Below are 19,195 nucleotides of genomic sequence, written 5' to 3'. Positions count from 1 at the left end.
TTGAAAGGGGCTCTTCAAATACCCAAAGTGCTTGCAGGATTTCACACACCTCTGATATTGCTGTGCTCCCAGCAGCTCATATCTGTGAGCAGTTTGTCTGGTTGGCTTCAGCCAGGTTGTCTGCTCCGGTCTCACTTCTCTTATTCCTGGGGAGCGAAGCTGGGAGAAGTGTGGCAGCATGTCTAATGAGTGCTGCTGTGCTGTGTCTGGAGGCTTGTCACTCACAGCTCACAGGCAGCATGCCCAGGTGTAAATTAACCTGTTCCCCGCCCGCCCCACACCTGCCAGATCTGTGCTGCTCACAGCACTCTGCCAGTGCTCAGCAATCACACTGCACTAATGGGACAAGATCTGCAGGGAGAGCCAAGGCATTTTATCTGGCTGCCTTCCCCCAGTCTAATTTCAAGTCTTGTTAGAGAGAGAGCACAGACTGCTGCATGTCAAAACACACCTCAACAGCTGAGGGAGCTGAGCAGGCTCTCACTTCTCTGGAGGGAGAATCCACTGCAGGGAAAGGATGGAGATGTCACCCAATGCAGTGTGCCGCCCTCCATGTTCACCTCTGTGTACAGATACTGCATTTAAGTGGGACTGGGAGAACCACCCATAGCCAAAATCACCCCCCACACCTGCTAAGTATCAGCTTCCTGTTACTCACAGCCTGGCTGTATGAAAACCATTTGGGAGTACAGATTCCCTGTCACCTATCCCTGCTTTTCAGGCAAAATGATTCAGGCATATCCAGGGGTAACTAAGTTGAAGAAAGCGTTGTGGTGTGGAAATGATCTAAATAACATTCATTTTCCACCTTTTGAGTTCTTGACTTTACAAACTTACTAACATATCCTGAAGGTATTTTACACACATTTAATGCACATAAACACACCTGGTAAAGATGCACTCATCCCCTGACATGGAAATAGAAACCCTTGTACACAAATACACACAACACCTCTCCCTTCCACTTGCAACATGCTTGCCATATGGCACCCTGCCCTTAGCCTCACGTAGCCTGACCAATTAAATATAAACTGTTCAAAGGTCCCCAGACAAAAGAGATGTGTCTGCTCAGCCCAGTAAGAAAGGTCAACCCTGTCTAGCCCCCAGGCTTTTGTGTACACAGGCATTCAGGCAGGCACTCCGGCGCTGCATGGCTGTACTCACACTGCACGTTGAGCTGCACCAGGGCTTCCCGGGGTCTGATGTTAAATCCATTGTACCTGGCTGTCTGACACCTATAGGTCCCGCTCATTTCTCGGCTCACGCTCTCCAGGTGCAGCTTCCCATCGTAGGTCTCCATTGTCATTGTCCCTGAAGGCATGGGGGTTTCCTTGTCCACCCGGGACCAGAGGATGGGTGGCTTGGGCTTTCCTCGAACCTCGCACTGCAGCTCGGCCCTGGAGCCTTCCCGCACAGTGACGGCAGACTGACCCTTGGGGACACTTATTGTTGGTGGCACTAAGAGAGACAAGAAGGGAATCATTTTACACTGCATCTTCAGCAAGGAAGGAATAGTCTTGAGATGCTTCTGATGAAATCACAGCAACAGCCTTGAATCCCAAAGGTTTCCGCTCGACACACTGCAGCCCTTCTATGAACACACTGTCCATGCAAGTTATCCTGCAGGGTCTGGAGCTTCAGGGCACCAAGGAGGATTCAGCCTTTCCAGCAGTGTCCCCCAATATCACTGCCAAGGGCCAGTTGTATTGGGGCAGACTCCAGGCTCCCATCCCTCCATTTGCAAAATGCTATCCAGCTGCAGGGATAGCATCAAGGAACACAAAGGCAAAAGCCTCTTTGATCCATTTCTCAATTTCTGGTCAGTGAATTTCTCAAGTGGAACTGCAGTCTTTTGGCCAAAAATAGAAGTCATATCTGCCAAGGTATCTAGACACCTTATCCAGGTCAGACCAAAACCAAGACTTTAGGGATAAGTACTTGTAGATCCCATCTCCAGCCTTCTCAGAGGTCCAAGATCCCTGTTTGTTCCTAAACCATAGCAAGGAATCAGCTCTTTTCAAGCGTCTTTGCTTATTTTACTTTTATTGCATATTTTACTTTTATTATTTATTTTGTTTTTATTGGTGAATGCACTGTGAAATTCTCACACCAATAGACCTCTGGTTCATCTGAGGGAGAGATGTGTCCCAGCAACAATCACTCCTGGCATCCCTTCGAGGTTGGGAAGAGCTCACCCAGCAGAATTGCTGCCGAGCGGAGGCTAGAGTTGGAGGCACAGTAACACTCAAAAGAAATATCCAGCCATCAACTGACAACCAAAACTTTGCTGATAAACAAAGCTTAAAAGAAATCCATTGAATACAGGGTACAGAGATGTCAGTGGGAGGAGGTTGGCTGTTCACATCCCCAATTCCACCAAGAACCCAGGAAGGGGTTTTTTGTGCTAAACCACACGTAATATTGACAATTTATTTGAGCTAGACTTCAGAGTCAACAGTTCAGCTGAGGTAAATATGGTCACAATCTTTTCTGAAAGCTCCTTTTTCAGCCCTTCCTGCTGACAGTGGCAACATTTGGATTGACACTTCCATAACTGCAAGGGCCATGTACTTCGTTTCCATTTAAATCAAAGTACAGGACTACAGAAGCTGTAACAAGCTGGTCTGACCAACATTAGCTCAATTCAGCTCCAGCAAAGGAGAGTGTGCTATGGTAATTGTACATGTTGCAGCCTGCAGCTCTTTATGAACAAATTTAGGATGGATCCAGCCTAATCTCCCTCTGCAATGACCTCCCTATGCAACACGGAGGGCACATTTTCAATTTGCAGGTCTCCCGTGGGCTGGGGAATCTCATCACACCCTGTCCTGTACGGTGTGAAAGGACAGCAGCACTCTCAGAGCTAACGCTGCCAGCAGCTGCTCACCTGGTGAGCAGCAATTTTCTCCACAGGTAAAGTTGTAAATTGCATTTGAAGATTTTTTTTTAATTAAAACTATCACCTTGGAGCTGCTCGGTGGAGGCAGCCACTTTGATGAGCTCAGGCTTTGCTCAGTGGGGAAACATGGAGCCACTGCTGCTGTCCTCTTGCTCATCTTGTGGAGCAAGGTGTTTTATGTGGGAATCACATATTGGGAATCACATGCTGGAGGTGGCTTGTTGCTGATTATGGGGATGTTGCATGTTGGACAGCCCTGGCTGCTGCATGGAGGGCTGCTCCAGCAGGGATGGCTGTTTTCATTCCCTGGGACACAAAGCAGTCCTGCTGGCCCAGACTGCCAAAGAGAGGCTTCAAAATGCCCCAGGCCACCCTCCTTCCCTTCCTCATTGGCAGCATCCACATGGGCATATGGGACTCACTCTCCTCCAGACACGCACAGGGCAACCCATCACCTCAGACACTTCTTTAAGACAGCAACTGGCTGGTGCTTGGACCAACACCTGCACTGTCAGACACTGCCAAGCCTCTTGGTGGAATCATCCCGGGTGTCCCAGCTCTTCACAGCCTCCCACCCTTGCAGCGTTAAACACAACTGCACTCTGCCATCTAGTGATCTTGGGCAAAAAGAACTGTTCCAGGTGGTATCAGCCATACAAGTTTGGGAAAGCCAATTTTGCACCAGGATTGGCGAGTTGCCCCAGTTTTGTTCCCTGTTGGTGTAACAGGGTTGGTGTTGGCTGGCATAGAGAGGTCCTGCCTTCCATGGCTGTCCTCAGAAAGGAAGGATCATTCTTCAGTCTTGAGTCAATCTATGGCACAGCCAGGGCTCAGTCTCCAGGCTGCCAACAAGGGCTGGATGCAATCCTACCAGGAGCAGGCTGCCCCCAAAATTTCTAATGGGAGACAAGGGCTTCCCAAAGCACCAAGAGTAGTTGCAGCACTTTTTTCTGGGGAGCTGAAGTGAGCAGCATCCAGAATAAAGAGTGAGATCAGCCTGGCCTGTGGATCCAGCACAACCAGGGAGGGAGAAGTAACATTCTGTGAAGGTGCAGGTCAAAATCTGTGGGCAGCTGACTCCCCTGAGGAGTCTTCCATCAGATTACTAACACAGTGCTTCTTTGTGCTGTGCCCTCATGGTCCTGGAAAGGCAGCACAATGACATGGATGAAATGGAGAGCACAGCTGGACCCACCACTTCTACAGAAAGAGAAAGACAGCCCTGAGACTCTATATTTTAGTCCCCAGCATGACTGACAAACACTGACATATTTGTCCAGTCCTCACTGGGCCACGGGGTGAAGCTCTGACCCTGATTTTAGGGGGGAGGCATTTATGACACTGACACTCCTCCAGAGAGGGCCCAAGGCAGACTGCATTTGCCATCCAGCAAACATTAAAAGTCTTCACAGAAACTGTATCCTGGAAACAATGCCAAAGAAAAGAAAGAGCAGCTTTTTTTCTCTTTTACTCACTTCTAAGCAAAGGGACACTCGAAAATTGCTGAAATACCACCACTTCTTCCTTCCTTCACAGTGTGGAGGTTTGTTTGAACAATCACACTGTAAAGCTGCCTCTGTAGCTGGAGTGCACTTTGGACTTTTCATAGGGAGAAAACATAAAGGAAGATCTACTCGGTACATAATACATCTGACAGAGAAGTTGTAACTATTACCCATCTCCAATCTGAGCCAAGTGCTTTCCTGAGGATGTAAGACCTTTCTCCACTAGCATTCAAGACATGCATGTGAAGTTCTTCAAAAAAGCCAGAGGCGGGGGCTGTGGGGCAGCCAGTGATGCCAAACACTCCTCTGGGGTCCCCCTCTGCCGGAGAGAGGCTTACCTGTCTCTGAGGAGATGTTCACCTCCACACTGAGGTCAGGAATGGGAGCTCCCTGGAAGGTAGCCACGCACAGGTAGGTGCCATAGTCACTGAATCTCAGGTCAATAATCTCCAAGCTGCACGTCACGGGTGGGAGCTCGGGGTCATTGCGGGTGATGAGCAGCCGGTCTGAGAACCTGGCTGGTTTTCCATTCTTGTACCACGAATAGACAACCTTCTCCTGGGGCACAGCATCTACATGGCATGAGAGCTTCAAGTCCTGGCCTAACTGGATGGTCTCGCTCTCTTTGATCACATCAGGCGTGATTTGGAATGTGGCATTCTTCATGGCTGAGATGAACAGAAGTGCAAAACTGGTTAGGGACATCAAAGTATCCTGCATGGGACAGGAAAACAGTTCTTTGCTCCTCAGGAAGGCAATATTTCCATGCAAAATCTGCCCAAAGACCTCTCCCACTTATGTTCCCACAAAATGTCCCAAGGGCCTCTCACTGGCCCTCTGGGCTCATCCAATTCAGGATAATGCTACAGCCCAGGATGAAGCTGCAAGCAGCGCTTGCACAGCCACAGTTGGTCTGGGAGCAGAGAAACTTGCACAGGCACTTCTCCAGAATATTAATTACTACTATTATCAGATTCGCCCTCAGCTGAACAAGAACAGCCAGGAGGAATGCAATCCCCCCATCCCTGAAAACACACGCTCAGAGAGAAGCAGCAGCTTACACCGCACCAGCAGGTTCACAATCTTCTTTGCCGGGTTGCCCACGTTGTTGATGGCCGTGCAGTTGTAGTAGCCCGAGTCCTCCACGCGGATCCTCCAGATGGTGAGGTTTCCTCCTTGCACGAGGCTGTTGGGAGGCATGGGGCCAGGAGAGTGGGACCAAAGCACTTCTGGCTGTGGGTCACCGCCCGTCAGAGAGCACTGCATGGTGATGTTGTCACCAGGGTTGACCACCAGCGTCTCATTGACAGACAGCTTCAGAGCAGGTGGGGCTGGAAAAGCACAAAGAGGGACACTTCAGGGCTTGAGAAAGACCCACCCACCTGTGTGTGCACAGCTTCATACTTTTAATGATTTGTTCTTGTTGATGGCTGGTTTGAGTAGGGACAGCTGGAAAGATCTATGAATTGATTACAAATATGAAGTGTTTGTGAATCTAATGTATGATCATTATCACATCTTTGAATAAGAACACTCTGCTCTTTTATGGCTAGGAAACAGAGCAGGCAGGACCTCACACTGCCCCAGAAAACACTCTACCAGTAGTGCTTAGGACTGGAGCACAAAGCAGCTATGACATTTTATCAGTGCTCAGTTCAGGTTCTCTATGGCTTTAGGATGCAGGTCAGAAGAGAAGCCAAATAAACCCATTCTACACATAAAGGGGTGGCAAAGAGTCAACATTTGGCAGTGAAAAACCCAAGGCCTGAAGTTTCAGGCCACTGAACAACTGCAGCTAGGCCTAAGGGCAATGGAAACCTTTGTAGCCTTGATGGAGAGGAGAAGGAGAAAGGACAGCCTCAAAGGAGCCTGCTTGAACCCAACCACTGCTTGTGCTCAAGGACAGCTGGCATTAAACCACTCCTCTGATTCAGAATTTCCATCCCAAGGAGTGAGCTTTAGGGAAGGTCTATCATTAAAAAAAGCTTTCTCAGCTATCCCATGACACAACTCTCTATCTCTCACACCCAACTGGACATCTTTGAGAGGCAAAGGCTTTGCCAAGCAGATAGTCTTTGCAGCTCGGAGACCGATATGGAGGACCAGGACCTGTCTGCACCCTAACAGATGATTAACAGCAGCTCTGACCCAGTTCTTAATCTCCTTTACCTCCTCAGGTGTTTAATATGCTTTTCTGTACACCTGGGGGCCATCACAACCAGAGCAATTCTCCTTCACATTCAGATGAGTTGAGACTGATTCAAAGTGTCTACACAACCTCTCCTTTGAATGCCTTCGCGCCTGTTTTTTTGGTTTTATTTTATTTCTCACTACAGCCTCCTCTAGGAACTGATCCAAAATCCTTCCCTTTGTATTCTCCATTTCATTCCATGAAAAGTCTTTCAAAGCCTCTATGAGCACTATCACTGGCTCCATCCAGACAGAGCTGAGAAAGTAGCAGTCCCCAGCAAAAAAGCTGGGAGTATGTTTTAAGTAATGGCCATAATAATGCAAAATAAGACATTGTTCCATATTCATGAAGCCTGATTTAACAGCATCATTATTTCTGCCTCTTCTCTCCCTGGACCCTGTGTTAATGAGCTGTGCTGGATTTGTGTTGGATCTCTGAATTACAGCCCATACAAACAAGGCAAGGAGGACTCTCCTCTCCTCAGCACCGGTGCCATAATTTAGTGGCACAACTACTGCCATGCTGGGATATGCTTTGGTGTACTGAATATGAAGTCCTCCCTGGCCACTGCACATACTATTTGTGTCAGAGATGGCCAGCCATGCCTAAGGAACAAGGTGGCTCTTCTGCTACCTCCACTGGCCATTTTGAGGCCAGTGTTTGGAGCCTTTGAATTTCAGGAGGCCACAGCCTGCACTCAAACAGACTTTGTCAGGTCTCTTTGCAGGAGTCTTGTAAATAGTGTGCAAGGGTTAATGCTTATTAAATAGCAAAGGAAGGATTTGTACATCCTCACCAAGCTCCAGATGGTTTCATGAGATAGTATGAAGCCCATAAACACAATAGCTCAACTCACCATGGTTGGGCAGGACACATTCCTGTCACTAACTCAGTGTAGCTGACACCAAATAGCTGTTTCTGCCCCTGGACATTGAACTGGTCTCAGGTTCACAGTGCACAGACAAACTGGCAGATGCAGCATCTTGCCTGGGAATCTCCATCCATCCCTGTCAGAGACAGAGAAAGCCTGAGACCAGCCCATGTCCAGAGAGAAGGTGTCAGAGTTGGGGAGCACAAAGCAGAGGTCCTGCAGGCTCTGGTTAAGATTTAGGGCTCTTGCAGGTTTGAGATTGGATATGCAAATATCTGACCCACACTCATCTTGCCCAGCTCTGGGCAAGGCAACATGTTAAAAAGGTGACATGCAAGCACTGCATGAAGGCAGGCTGTGTGTGCATGCATGAACAAGGCAGGGACACTGCAAATCTGCAGGAAGCAAGCTCCCACAACATGCCCCAGAATGGAGCCTTGGCTGTGGCAGCCTGCGTGGGCTGCCACTCCCCACTCCCACTCCCGACAGCAGACAGAGGTTAACAGACTGCAGACATTGTTATGCAGGAGATGATTCTCATTTATTTGTAACCTGTGGCAATTCCTTTTGTTCTTGGCTCAGAAAACCTGCTGGCGGAGTCTGCCGAGCAGCGAGGGACCATTAAAAACAAAGAATCGCTTTCAATTCCCTTTGAAGTCCAATTTGCTGCAGTAAAACTCCAGAAGAATTAACCAGCTGGGCTGGTTAATATTGCAGAAATTGAGGAAGGGGGAAAAGTCAGGCTGCCCCTGCTGTAGCGGGTGATGGCAGCCTGTTGCTGAGCTGGTCCTGTGGCTCTGTGGACCCAACCTGCTGCTCTGGAGCCAGGCAACAGCAGCAGAACAGAGAGGGAGCAGGGACATCTCCTCCCCACTAAGGTTGCAGACAAACAACCCATTCCCTGCTGCAAGGCTCAAGTTGCTGAGCAGAGCTTAGGAGAAGTCCATCTCCTTACCACAGACTATGATCTTCCCAAAGGACACTGAGGAGCCAGCTGAGGAACAGCAAATGAGCTGAGGAGATTCCCCTGGCCTGGCCTGACCTGACCCACCAATTCACCTCAAGGCCTGTAGTGCCTGGACTATAAATATTTAAGAGAGAGAAATTTCCAAGCATTTCAGCATCCTTTGGGCCCTTCTCAGTTATAAAGGCAAAGGCATCCTGAGTGAAGCTGTTCAGGATTCTGGGCACAGCCAGGTCTAGAGAAACTGTGAAAGCACAAGCGCAAGGGGAAGAGGAAAGACCTAGGCAAAATAGGAGAGAATTAAAGAATTTCATTTAAATATTTCCTCACCTATGCACAATACTACCTACAGGGCAAGTAACCCATATAATATTTCATGTTAAATATAGCCATGCTATTTAACATAAACCCTGCTCCCACCGCAATGCCAGCTTCATTTTCACTGCCAACTTTTAATACAATTTGCTAAGAACACATTTTCCATGGCCCCTTTGAGCTTGTAGAGCTCCACTGTAACTATGTATAAATATGCATTTATAATTAAAAACAGGAGAAAAAAATTCTAGATAGATGTGCTTAAGAAACTGGTGTAAATTGAGCCATATCGCTGACTTGTCATCAAGTACAACCTGAAAAGAAATTTTCCCCATGACAGGGGATGGATTGAAATAAGGAGTAGTTTCCCTGTGCTTGGGCTGGCAGGGGGAGTGGACATAAAGAGAAATTTGATTTTCTAACTCTTCAAAGGTAAAGGTACACAGAGAAGAAGAGCTGTATAAGATCCCTTTTTTCATCATGAACAGAAGATAAGTTTTTAGAGGGAATATTTCAACATTTGCTACACTCTCATCCTGAGAGAAATTCAGATAATAGGGTGAGTTGTTCAAGACATGTTTAGAAATCTTGCTACAAAGAGAATACTTTTTTTCTGACATTAGCTATAATTTGCTTTCTTAAGCTCATTATTTTTCTTCTTCCTACATAAAATGAGGAAACTATTGTTCAGCACCTTGGAACTCAACTCAGATCAATAAACATAATTTAAAAAATATCCACAGTATCCTGTCAACAGTTAACAACATCAAAAAAAGTTCTTGTTTCCACTGCACAAAGATGACACAAGGGATGAAAATGCTTTGTGTTACATTAAAGAGGTGAATAATTCAAACAGTTACAATGCCTTTCTCTCTGATCATGGAATACTCCAGGGCTGGAAGCAATTTCCTGACATTTACTTATTATTTGCAAATATTCAACACACATGAGGGCTTTATGGGTGGGGATTTTTTTATTGTGTGTAGTTTTGGTTTGGGTTTTTTTAATGGACAGGTTCCAATCCAGTCCTTGCCAGTATTTGCTACATGACACTCAGTTACTGTTCACTTATTGCACGTCAAGCAAGAGGCACCAAAGTGAATCTGCTCACAACTGGAGATACCCTCAAGCACTGCCAGTACAAATATAAGTGTAAAACGTATTTATTAGGAAGGCACTGGATAGGTATTCTTTTCACAAACACTGGCACCAGCGGAGCTCGTTACCTGGGAGGTGCCTAGAGCACAGCCTGGCAAACCAGGCTGGAGTCACACATGGATGAATTATTTGTAAGAACTCCTGCAGCACTGCCCCACTCTAGGCTGTATCAAATCTATTTTTAAAGTCACTTAGAATTATAAATAAATAAAACAGTGTATGAATTAGAAGCTACATAGTGCCTCAACACCTACACGTAGTCTGTTTTAATGATCTCATGGCAGGCCTGGCCACATGCAGTGCTACAAGAAACTAGAGCAGCACTGGCCACAAGACTTCCATGGGAAGGATCTGTAATCCCATAAACCATGTCAATGAGGTCGGGGTGCTGCAGGCCCTGGACAGAGTGCTGGGTTATCCTCCTGGAGGAGTAATGGCTGTTGAGGAGGTGAAGGGTCAGAGGGCTGCAGGGACCCTTCCTGTCCCCTCTTACCTGTGGTGTTTGTGAGCTGGAAGGTGATGGATTTGTCAGGAATACTGCAGACATTGCGGACAGACACCTGGCACGTGTAGCTGGCATAATCCTGAGGTCGAAGGTTCTTCAGCTTCAGGACTTTGGTTTCACCCTGGGATTTGGGAAAAATAGGGGCAAGAAAAGACACAGGTGTCCAAAGCACAGATCATCAGTCCAAGCCTATATCCTGTCCCAAAGTTTACAGATTACCAGCAGCTCCCATGAAAACCTTAGGGAACTGTGCAGATTTCAAGCCCCCCATAGCTCTATGTAAAGGAGACACAAAATGTTTGCAGTGGTCATTTCACCTCCAGGGTTTCACAAAACACTCAGCAACTGACTGACATGACCTGAGAGCACTGCCAAACAGGTCTGGGCATAATTTCTCATTAACTACTGCAAGAAACATCTTGTAGAACATGACAAACCTTAACCACCCAGAACAGACCCTGAGATCTAACTCCGATATGTCAGTAGGAACCCAAAGGAAGTCACTGAGGACTCAACATTGCCATACCAAAGTATATCAGAGAAGATTGAGGCACTAATACTGGCCTAAATATGACAAATTCAACAGTTGTGCTCTAGAAATCTGCAGTACAGGAGGAAAAAAAAATTCAGAGAAATACTCAGAGAACTTCCAAAACTTTCTGATGCCTCTTCTCCAGATTCTAATCTCATTTATGCTGATGTAAATCCAGAGTGACTGCAGAGAGTTTGATAGCCTTTTCTCATTCTAAGGTAACAAATAAAATCACTGCCTGCACTCCATTAGTTACTGGCTTGTTATAGAAACAGAACCAAGTTGTTACATTAACGACAGACGTGTTCTGTAGACTTTTATTTATGGAATGAAGAAAGCTCTGAGAATCATCCTATGGTCTGCACACCCTGCAACTCGTATGTCTTCTGCTGACAGCTTGTTGCTGTTGTTCTCCTTGAGTTTGTCTAAATCTCTTTTGGAGAAACCATTCCATAACCGCCCGCAAGTGTGAGGAGGTGTCAGCATGACAAATCCTCCAGAGAACAACCTCAAGGGACTGGACAATGAGCTCAGGAATGCTAATATGCAGAGAACAAGGACGTGGGGTGAGTAAATAAGAATGAGAAAACCCAGGGCACCAGTAACCCAAGAGAGTCCTGTCCCCTGAGAATTGTTGCTATGCCACACAAATGATGGCATTTACAATATGTGTGTCATCTACATACTGACAGGGTCATATGTATTTCCTGTTTATTGATTAGTGAATTTAGGTACATGGGTATAAGCCCTCAGTGTAAGTAAGTTTTAAAAAGCTTAAGCAGTGAAATCTCCACCTCATTTTTAATGTAAAAGCCTATTCAAACATGACACTGATAGAGGATCATCTTTAAGACAACACTGCAAACTCCAGTGAAGGGTACTTTGTTAAACATTCCGGCCAGATTTCCCCTTCCAACAGTGCTGCAGAGGTGTGTTTTTGTTAACTTCAACTCTTACCAACCCAAACTTACAGGCTTATGCTGGTGTTAAGGAGAGGACCGCAAGGGCACGCCTGTCTGAGCACAGCAGTCCCAACACCCTCTGTCAGAGCTGGGAATGACCCATCATGTCAGCAGCATTGCCTGACAGGAGCTGCAGCACGCTGGGCCATTTAAACATTAATGCTGCAACATGGTGAATTTTTGCCAGATGCCTTATTTAGCTAGAGAAAATATCCCAAGTCCTAAGATATCCTCTCATTAGGCAACATCTCCTGTTAATGACACTGACCCTAGTGAAAACTGGAAGAGCCCATGGTGGCTTCCTCCAAGGCCAGGGATGTCCTAGTTGGGAGGCACACAGCACACAGACAAAGCTGTCTTCAGGGCCAAACAGCAGCTCTGACCTACAGTGTTTCTGCAAATCTGCCACTAACCTGCAGCTCTCTCCTCCCTCCTCATCCCCCTGAATATTTCCATTTGGATGCCCATTTTCACGGCCTACAGAGATGGCGTGTTTCAATAAAATATGAACATGACTACATTAACTTAAAGGTTGCCTGGAGCATTGCTCAGAAATCAAACTCAGCCAGAATGTGCTCTGGGCCCAGCTTTGGGAATGCAGGAAGGTGCTTGGGATGAAACAGGAGCCCTGGAGAGCTGCCCTTTCAGCCCTTCCCACTCATCCCTGCCATGTGCTCCCCAGCAGCCTTGCTGGCAGTACTGGGGCTGATTAGTGTCTAAAGTACATTCAGCTCCTGAGCTCAGCTCAGGGTAACATGCTCAGAATGCCCTGGCAAAAGAAAAGTTCCCTTCCATCTCCCATTGCATAGGCTGACTAATTACTGTGAAGAAAGTGGTGTTTACAGGGGAAACCTGGATGTGCAGGGCAAGTCCAACACAGGCAGGCAGGAGAAGGAGAAAAGACATGGACACCTTGTCCTAGGACAAATCAGCAAGTGCCCAGGCGTTGGGCTCCCCATTATTGTGGCCATTAGAAAAACTCATGGATCCCACAGCGATGCCTGCCATTTGCTCACACTGCTGAACAGGAAGCCTTTCCCTGATATATGGAGCCTGGGCACTCAATTAAGAAAAAAAAAAAAAATTAGCGATAGGAGATAGAGGAAATCCAGTCTTGGGATTTTTTGGATATTAGTCTCAGTCATCCAACAGCTGCATAGCCTTAGTAGAGGAACTGTGTCACTGCTCTCAGGGACAGTGATAAAAAGGGAAAGGTCCTCCTAGGCCACACTCCCTCCTACTTCTCTGCTCCTCTTGCACCCTCGCAATTTGCATGCAGAAGGAAGGTCTACCTGCCCTTCTGGAGACAGCCTGCACCTTCTCCCCAGCATCACAATCCATGCAGGGAAGGAAACACCACCCACCACAGTGCCCTGCATCAGCAAGACACTCAAGACAAGCTGGCAGAGGTTTGCTTATTTTCACCTGTGTGTAAAGGGGCTCGTAGATGTCCACCCCATTGTCCTGACTGTGAGAAAGTGTCTCAGCTCCCCGTTTCCAGATGAAGCGAGCGGGCGGGTTGGAGTTGACCGTGCAGCGCAGGAAGACGGTCTTCTCCTGGTAGAAGCTGCCCCGCACATCACTGATGGTCTGGTGAACGGTGAGAACAGGCTCATCCAGATCTGCAAGGGAGGCAAGGAGGGTCGCAGCCGCTGTTAGCAAAGCCTGGTCTGCGTGCACAGCCTGCAGGGCAGATGGTGCTCCAGGTACCACCGAGGAGAGGGGAAGGTCCCACACACCTGGCTGATGACAGCTGCTGATTTAAGAGCAGTTTTCCTACCTGAGGGCAGGTAGTACAACCAATATATAAAGGGAACACACAGGAGAAGCCAGAATTCTCCCACTCACCACACAAACCTTCAGGGAATAGAAAGCAGTCTCTGGTTTGCAGAGCCCCATGCAATCCTCAAAAAAACCCACCTGCCTGCCACATGTGTCTCAGAGCAGTGGGCTGCTTCATATTCCTCAATGGTACCCCCCTACAGAAAATCACTACTTTCTACTTCAGTGAGAGGATCCCAGGAAACTCTGTTCCATCATTTCTCCATCTTCTAGCTCCCAAATCTCTCCTGAAATCATGGGGCTAAGCCCAGGACTGTAAGATGTCCATACAAATGACATGACAAACCTTCAAGACAAGGAATGAAAGTAAAAAATCAGGACAAAATGAAGGAGCTGAGTTGGAAAGTCATCTAGACAGAGCAAATCTTGTGAGGAATCACGGTAATGTGCGATGCAAAACACTGTAATAGGTATGCATAATTTTTCTCTCTTCCTATTAAATATCCTCTGTGTATTTTCTTCAAAGTCTGTGTCAACTGTCCTTTGGCAACTTCTAGTTACTGCAACACTATTACCTCTCCCTAAACTGATCAGATTTCTTTGTTCTCTTTCTTTACAGAAGATGTTCCTTTCAATTCCCTTATTGTACTTGCATCAGACACACAGCCACCATGACTGCATCAATGGTTATCAGTGGCTATATTTTCAAGGACAGAAGCAATAATCCTACAGAAAGAGGATTTTCTCCATCCACACAGAGCATACTGCCCCACTACAGTTGCTCACCTGCTAAAAAGGGATGATTTTCTCAGAAGTTGCAGCAGATATCAATGTTTGAACATCAAGGTAGCATGAGGGACACTTCAGAGGCAGTGGATCTTTCTCCTCACGAAAGCACTTTGAGACTGAGGTTAAATGTAAATATCCCTTTCAACAAGAATTGGCTCTCTAAAATGGGAATCAGTCCCTGTGTCTTTAAGTATGTCTACAAGGCACCTTTTGAGCTCAAGTTGAAGCAATTCTATATTTTCAGGAGCATTATGACGCCATCTTCAGCTGCAAGGAAACTGAGGCACTTGTACCCTGTGTCCTCCTGTGCTGCCAGCACAATCCTCTCTGCACATGCTTCACAGGCTCATCGCCTCCTGCCCTGCCATGCCACCTAATTTTCACAATATTTTATTTTACAGATTTGTAAGTTTGGAGATCTGACTTTCAGAAAGGAAGAGGGAAGCAGGGATGAGTTTCTGCTAACATGCCATCCAAACAACGTATGCTCTCTGCTGAATCACAAGTGTCAACTTGTGGGTTTGCTTCTTTTAATGAGCAGTATGCTTGGCAAACAGCAATTGTTATGTGACCTGAAATTTGTCTGCTTGACCATAGTGCAGAGATATGAGTAGAGCCATTAATGAATAATGACAAGACACAAAATATATCCCATAAAAAAACTCCACCCACCAAAAAACACCCACGGCTGAAGAAAAACATATGCAGATGGGGAAAAAAAAGGCTCCTCTCGATACAGTGCTGTCTTCATGTGGCCACAGGATGACTGAACATCAAATTCTTTTGGACCAGGACCTTGAGCACAATCTCTCCTCTTTTCCTCCTTCCTTGTCTTTAACCTTACTTTATTTGTTCAAACTTCACATGAGTGACTCTGTAGCTACCATCCTTCTGAGATTGTTTCTCGGTAAACACTTGCCTTACTAACTGAAGAAGCAGCTCACCATTCCAGTCTCCTAGCTCCCAGCTACTCCCCACACAGAAAACAACATCTTCTTTTTGGTTTCTAAAACTTTCCTCCTTTGAATTCTTCAGCGCTCTTCTGCAGAAGTCAGCTCTAGGTCTAGCCCTTCTGAGAAAAGCTAAAATAAGTCCTACAACAATATGTATGTCCTTGATGTACAAGTAATGCCACTGATGTCAGTGAGCTGCTCCAATGATAAATTTGGCCCAAGGCAGTTCATGGAGATGATCACATGGGACGTTTCATGCACAATAAAAGCTTGTAAACATTCATTCTTTTCTTTTCCTTACCTTCTCTCTCTCCCACATGGAAATACTCAGAAGAGCAGCCGCCTCTCTGCCAGTATCCAACCAACACTTTTAAGCCTCACTGATGCCCACTTGGGGCAGAGGAATATTATGCTACATGGGTTAGTGTTCTCAGTTTAATATCCTCTTGGCACCAACGGTGCTCTCTGCGCAACCTCACTGCCAAGCAGTAAAAGTATGACTGAGGACTAGCAGCATCTGTCAAGGACACCAAGGTACACATGAGAGTGATTACTTACCTCTAACTACAAAATGAGATGCAGGAAAAGAAGGGGTTTGTTTTCAAATTCTGGTTCATTCAGCTGAGGGTTGCCTGGGTGAGTGTTCAAAAAAACCGTGGCTTTTCCCATGTGTTCCCTTGTACCTACTGCAAATACTGGCAGAAAATAGTCTCTCCTCCCCAAAAACCAAGTGAGCAGAACAGAGGTGCAGTACCAAGTCCATCTGCAGAGTAGATGTTAGTATGAGAAAGCCCTTGGCCACCCCATTAGCCCCACAGTTCTACAGGTCAGAGCTGCATGAGGGACCACGGGATGCTACATCACTCTAGCTCCAGCCTGCACCGTGGGAGCACCCTCATGGCATGAAGAGATTCATGGCACAGTCCTGTTCCTAGAGACCCAGGTCCTGGCAAGGTATCACACTAAGCCTTGGGAAAACCAAGTATCCTTTGCAATGGAGATTTATCACATGCCTCCACTAAATGGAAGAGAAGAAACAGGCAGAGAAGCCAAGCAGATCTAGGGAGGGTGCCAGAACTTCTCTAAACAAAGTGATGCAATGCCAATGAGGACACACTCATGCTATCCACAGTGACTGCTGTTGAAGCAATCCACTTCCACAGCCTAGACAGGATAGTGCCCACACTACACTACTCCAGTAAAGGGTAGGGCAAGGCAGGAACAGATGGGAGCTACTCCAGCCATATAGTAGGACAGTGGATCATGAACCTACCAAAAGCTAAGGATGCCCAAGTCTGTGGCACATTTTGTGAAAGTCACATCACACCTGGGCTGGACAGCAGGACTAAAAGGAAGCAGTCAGGCAGCAGCTGCTGGCAGCAAAAAGGTCTGCCCAGACTCCAGGTGTGTACTGAGGTTTTGAATCTTGGAGGTTGTACCACTGACAGATGACCACAGTGCCCTTAAGCTCAGAAGGAAGGAGAAAAACCAGAAGGAATGTAGAACAGCTCATGACAGGTTCAGCTGCTTTATCATACTTTACAACTTTTTAGCATCAACCTCTTGCCTTCTCAAATAATATGAGTGAGGAGAGGGATTTGGTGTTAATTGGGCTGGAGAAAATTGGAATAGTGGATAGTCAAGGACAATGTAATGCCTTCTCCAAGAGAGCAAAACAAGTTGCCTATATATTAAATCTTGAATTTCTCCCATTTGGGCCTTACAGAGTAAGTTTAGTTTCCCTCCCTTTTGATCACAGCAACCCAAGAATAAATACTAAAGTCCAAGAAGCAAACATTAAGAGAAGCCCTCAAAACTTGAAGCCCAAGCTGGAAAACCACTAGCAGCATCTCCAGGACTCAAGAATGATGGGTACCAGCCAGAGAAATGTTGAATCACCTTCACATTATGGGCACTATGACAAACCAGGGCAATGTTGAGTCACCTTCATATTCACCCTATAACAGCTCAGCCTCCTCAGCTGCATTCCAGAGTTTTCAGCTCTGTTTCCAGCATGCTACAGAAGAAGCAATGTTGGGCACAGGACATTGGTTTCAGAAATGTCCCCAGTATGCGGGGTACTACCAACTTCAAGAAACATTGCTTGCTTCAAGCTCTGCCAGCTTCAAAAGGAAGACAAAGAAAGCAGAAGCCACGCCCAATGCTACATCCTGGACACGTGCTAGGGAACCCTGTCAGTGACGGACATCACAACACCCAGGTAAGAATGAATCACAGGAACAGCAGAGCTGTATGCTGCAGGGATGGATCTAACCTCCTAGGCAAGAAAGACCCTTGGGAGAGCACGGATGGCAGTCCCTCTGCTCCTGAGTCACGTGCAGGTGGTCCTAGGGCAATGCAGCTCCCTGCTGGCCCCGCAGTGAGGCAGAGACACGCAGTAGAACTGTGGGAAGGTCTGGGTTGCCGCTAAACGACTTACACTGCACATCTACTCGAATGGACTTGATGGCAGGGACCCCAACCCCATTTTCTGCTTTACAGTAATAGCGGCCCCCCTGCAGCCTTTGGATCTTCTCAATCCGAAGGGTCTCGTTAAGCACTGACGTCTCTTGGAATTTGTCCGACGCGCTGCCAGCAGTTTTGGTCCATCTCACCTGCGTGGGAAGAACAAGAGAAATGAAATCAGGGACAGAAAACAGAGATCCCAAGATTCAGCAGAGCTCCCTTTGTTGCTCTTCCCTAGCTACTCCCATAAAGAGGTCCTACAGCACCGCCAGACTTGCCAAAGCTCACTACTGATCTCACTATGCCTCAGTAGCCCAGCCACTGATTCTGGTTCACTGCCAATCCCCATATCCAAGTGTCCAGGGGAACCCCTCAGTTCACCCAGACACACACTGCATGTTTGCCACTCCTGCTCTGATCCTGCAAACCCAGCAGCTTGCTCAGTTTTATGCCACCATTTGCACAGCACAGGACTTTCAGTGTTCAGCCTTGAGACCCCACGTGGCTGGTAGGCCAGGACACTACAGCAGACATCAGCTCACAGCTACAGAGCTTTTGCTGCAGTCCACACTCATCTTTTTCTGGACAGCACGGCTATTTCTACTTTTTGCTTTTCCATGAGTGAGAAAAGGCAGTTGCTATCTGACTCTTTCCCCTTTCCCACTGGGAACCCCTGTGTATTTTATTTTTCTAAGTCATCCTTTCACAGCACACATGATTTTCCTCCATTTTTAAAGATACAGAAAAAAAAAAAATCCCTTCAGATTTCAAGCCATCTTTTTATTTGTTTTTCCTTATGTTACATGTCTCAAAATCCTGGCTGGAAGGGGCAAGAGAGCTGCATGATAGTTCATGGTGAGTGGTGGCAAGAAGACAGCAATCCCAAAGACTGAAGGGTTTCTCTTTTGTCTGGAATGAGGTACAGCCCTTGCAGTAACAATACAACCTTCCCCCTTGTTTTGTGCACTCCACACAATGAAAGAGAGAGACAGCTTTTCTCAGTCCATTGGTTTTCCATATCAGCAACCTCCCTTCTAAAGGCTGGGGACTGCTGGCCTCCTACTCTGGGATAATTTGGACTCTGGAACTGAGATCCAGCAAGATCAGCCAGCGGAAAGAAGAGAGACTTTCATTCAGCAATGACCACAGACCAAATACCTTCACCACTCTTCAGATTTTGACTAAAGCTCACTGCCATCACCTGATTGGTGCTGATGCTCTAGAACGAACAGGAGTGTCTACATCCCATCCCAGAGCACCAGGCTGAGCAGATTTTTGGAGCTATTGACCATGGATTTATTCA

General features: G+C 46.8%; 1 protein-coding gene across 1 annotated transcript in view; it reads right to left on the bottom strand.

Moving 5' to 3' along the window:
- Nucleotides 1-19,195, bottom strand: part of MDGA1 (MAM domain containing glycosylphosphatidylinositol anchor 1) — a 140,390-nt gene that overhangs the window by 71,791 nt on the left and 49,404 nt on the right. Inside the window, exons 4-9 of the mRNA XM_059468942.1 lie at nt 17,867-18,041; nt 13,328-13,524; nt 10,397-10,529; nt 5,466-5,735; nt 4,743-5,072; nt 1,165-1,458 (exon numbers count right to left, since the gene is read on the bottom strand). Coding sequence (XP_059324925.1) covers nt 1,165-1,458; nt 4,743-5,072; nt 5,466-5,735; nt 10,397-10,529; nt 13,328-13,524; nt 17,867-18,041 — 1,399 coding nt within the window. The remainder of the gene's footprint in view (nt 1-1,164; nt 1,459-4,742; nt 5,073-5,465; nt 5,736-10,396; nt 10,530-13,327; nt 13,525-17,866; nt 18,042-19,195) is intronic.

This window comes from Ammospiza nelsoni, chromosome 3 (assembly GCF_027579445.1).
Source record: "Ammospiza nelsoni isolate bAmmNel1 chromosome 3, bAmmNel1.pri, whole genome shotgun sequence".
In the NCBI taxonomy this organism is placed as follows: domain Eukaryota; kingdom Metazoa; phylum Chordata; class Aves; order Passeriformes; family Passerellidae; genus Ammospiza; species Ammospiza nelsoni.
Note: the sequence above shows the minus strand (reverse complement) of the source record. Positions and strands in the feature narration are given on the sequence as shown.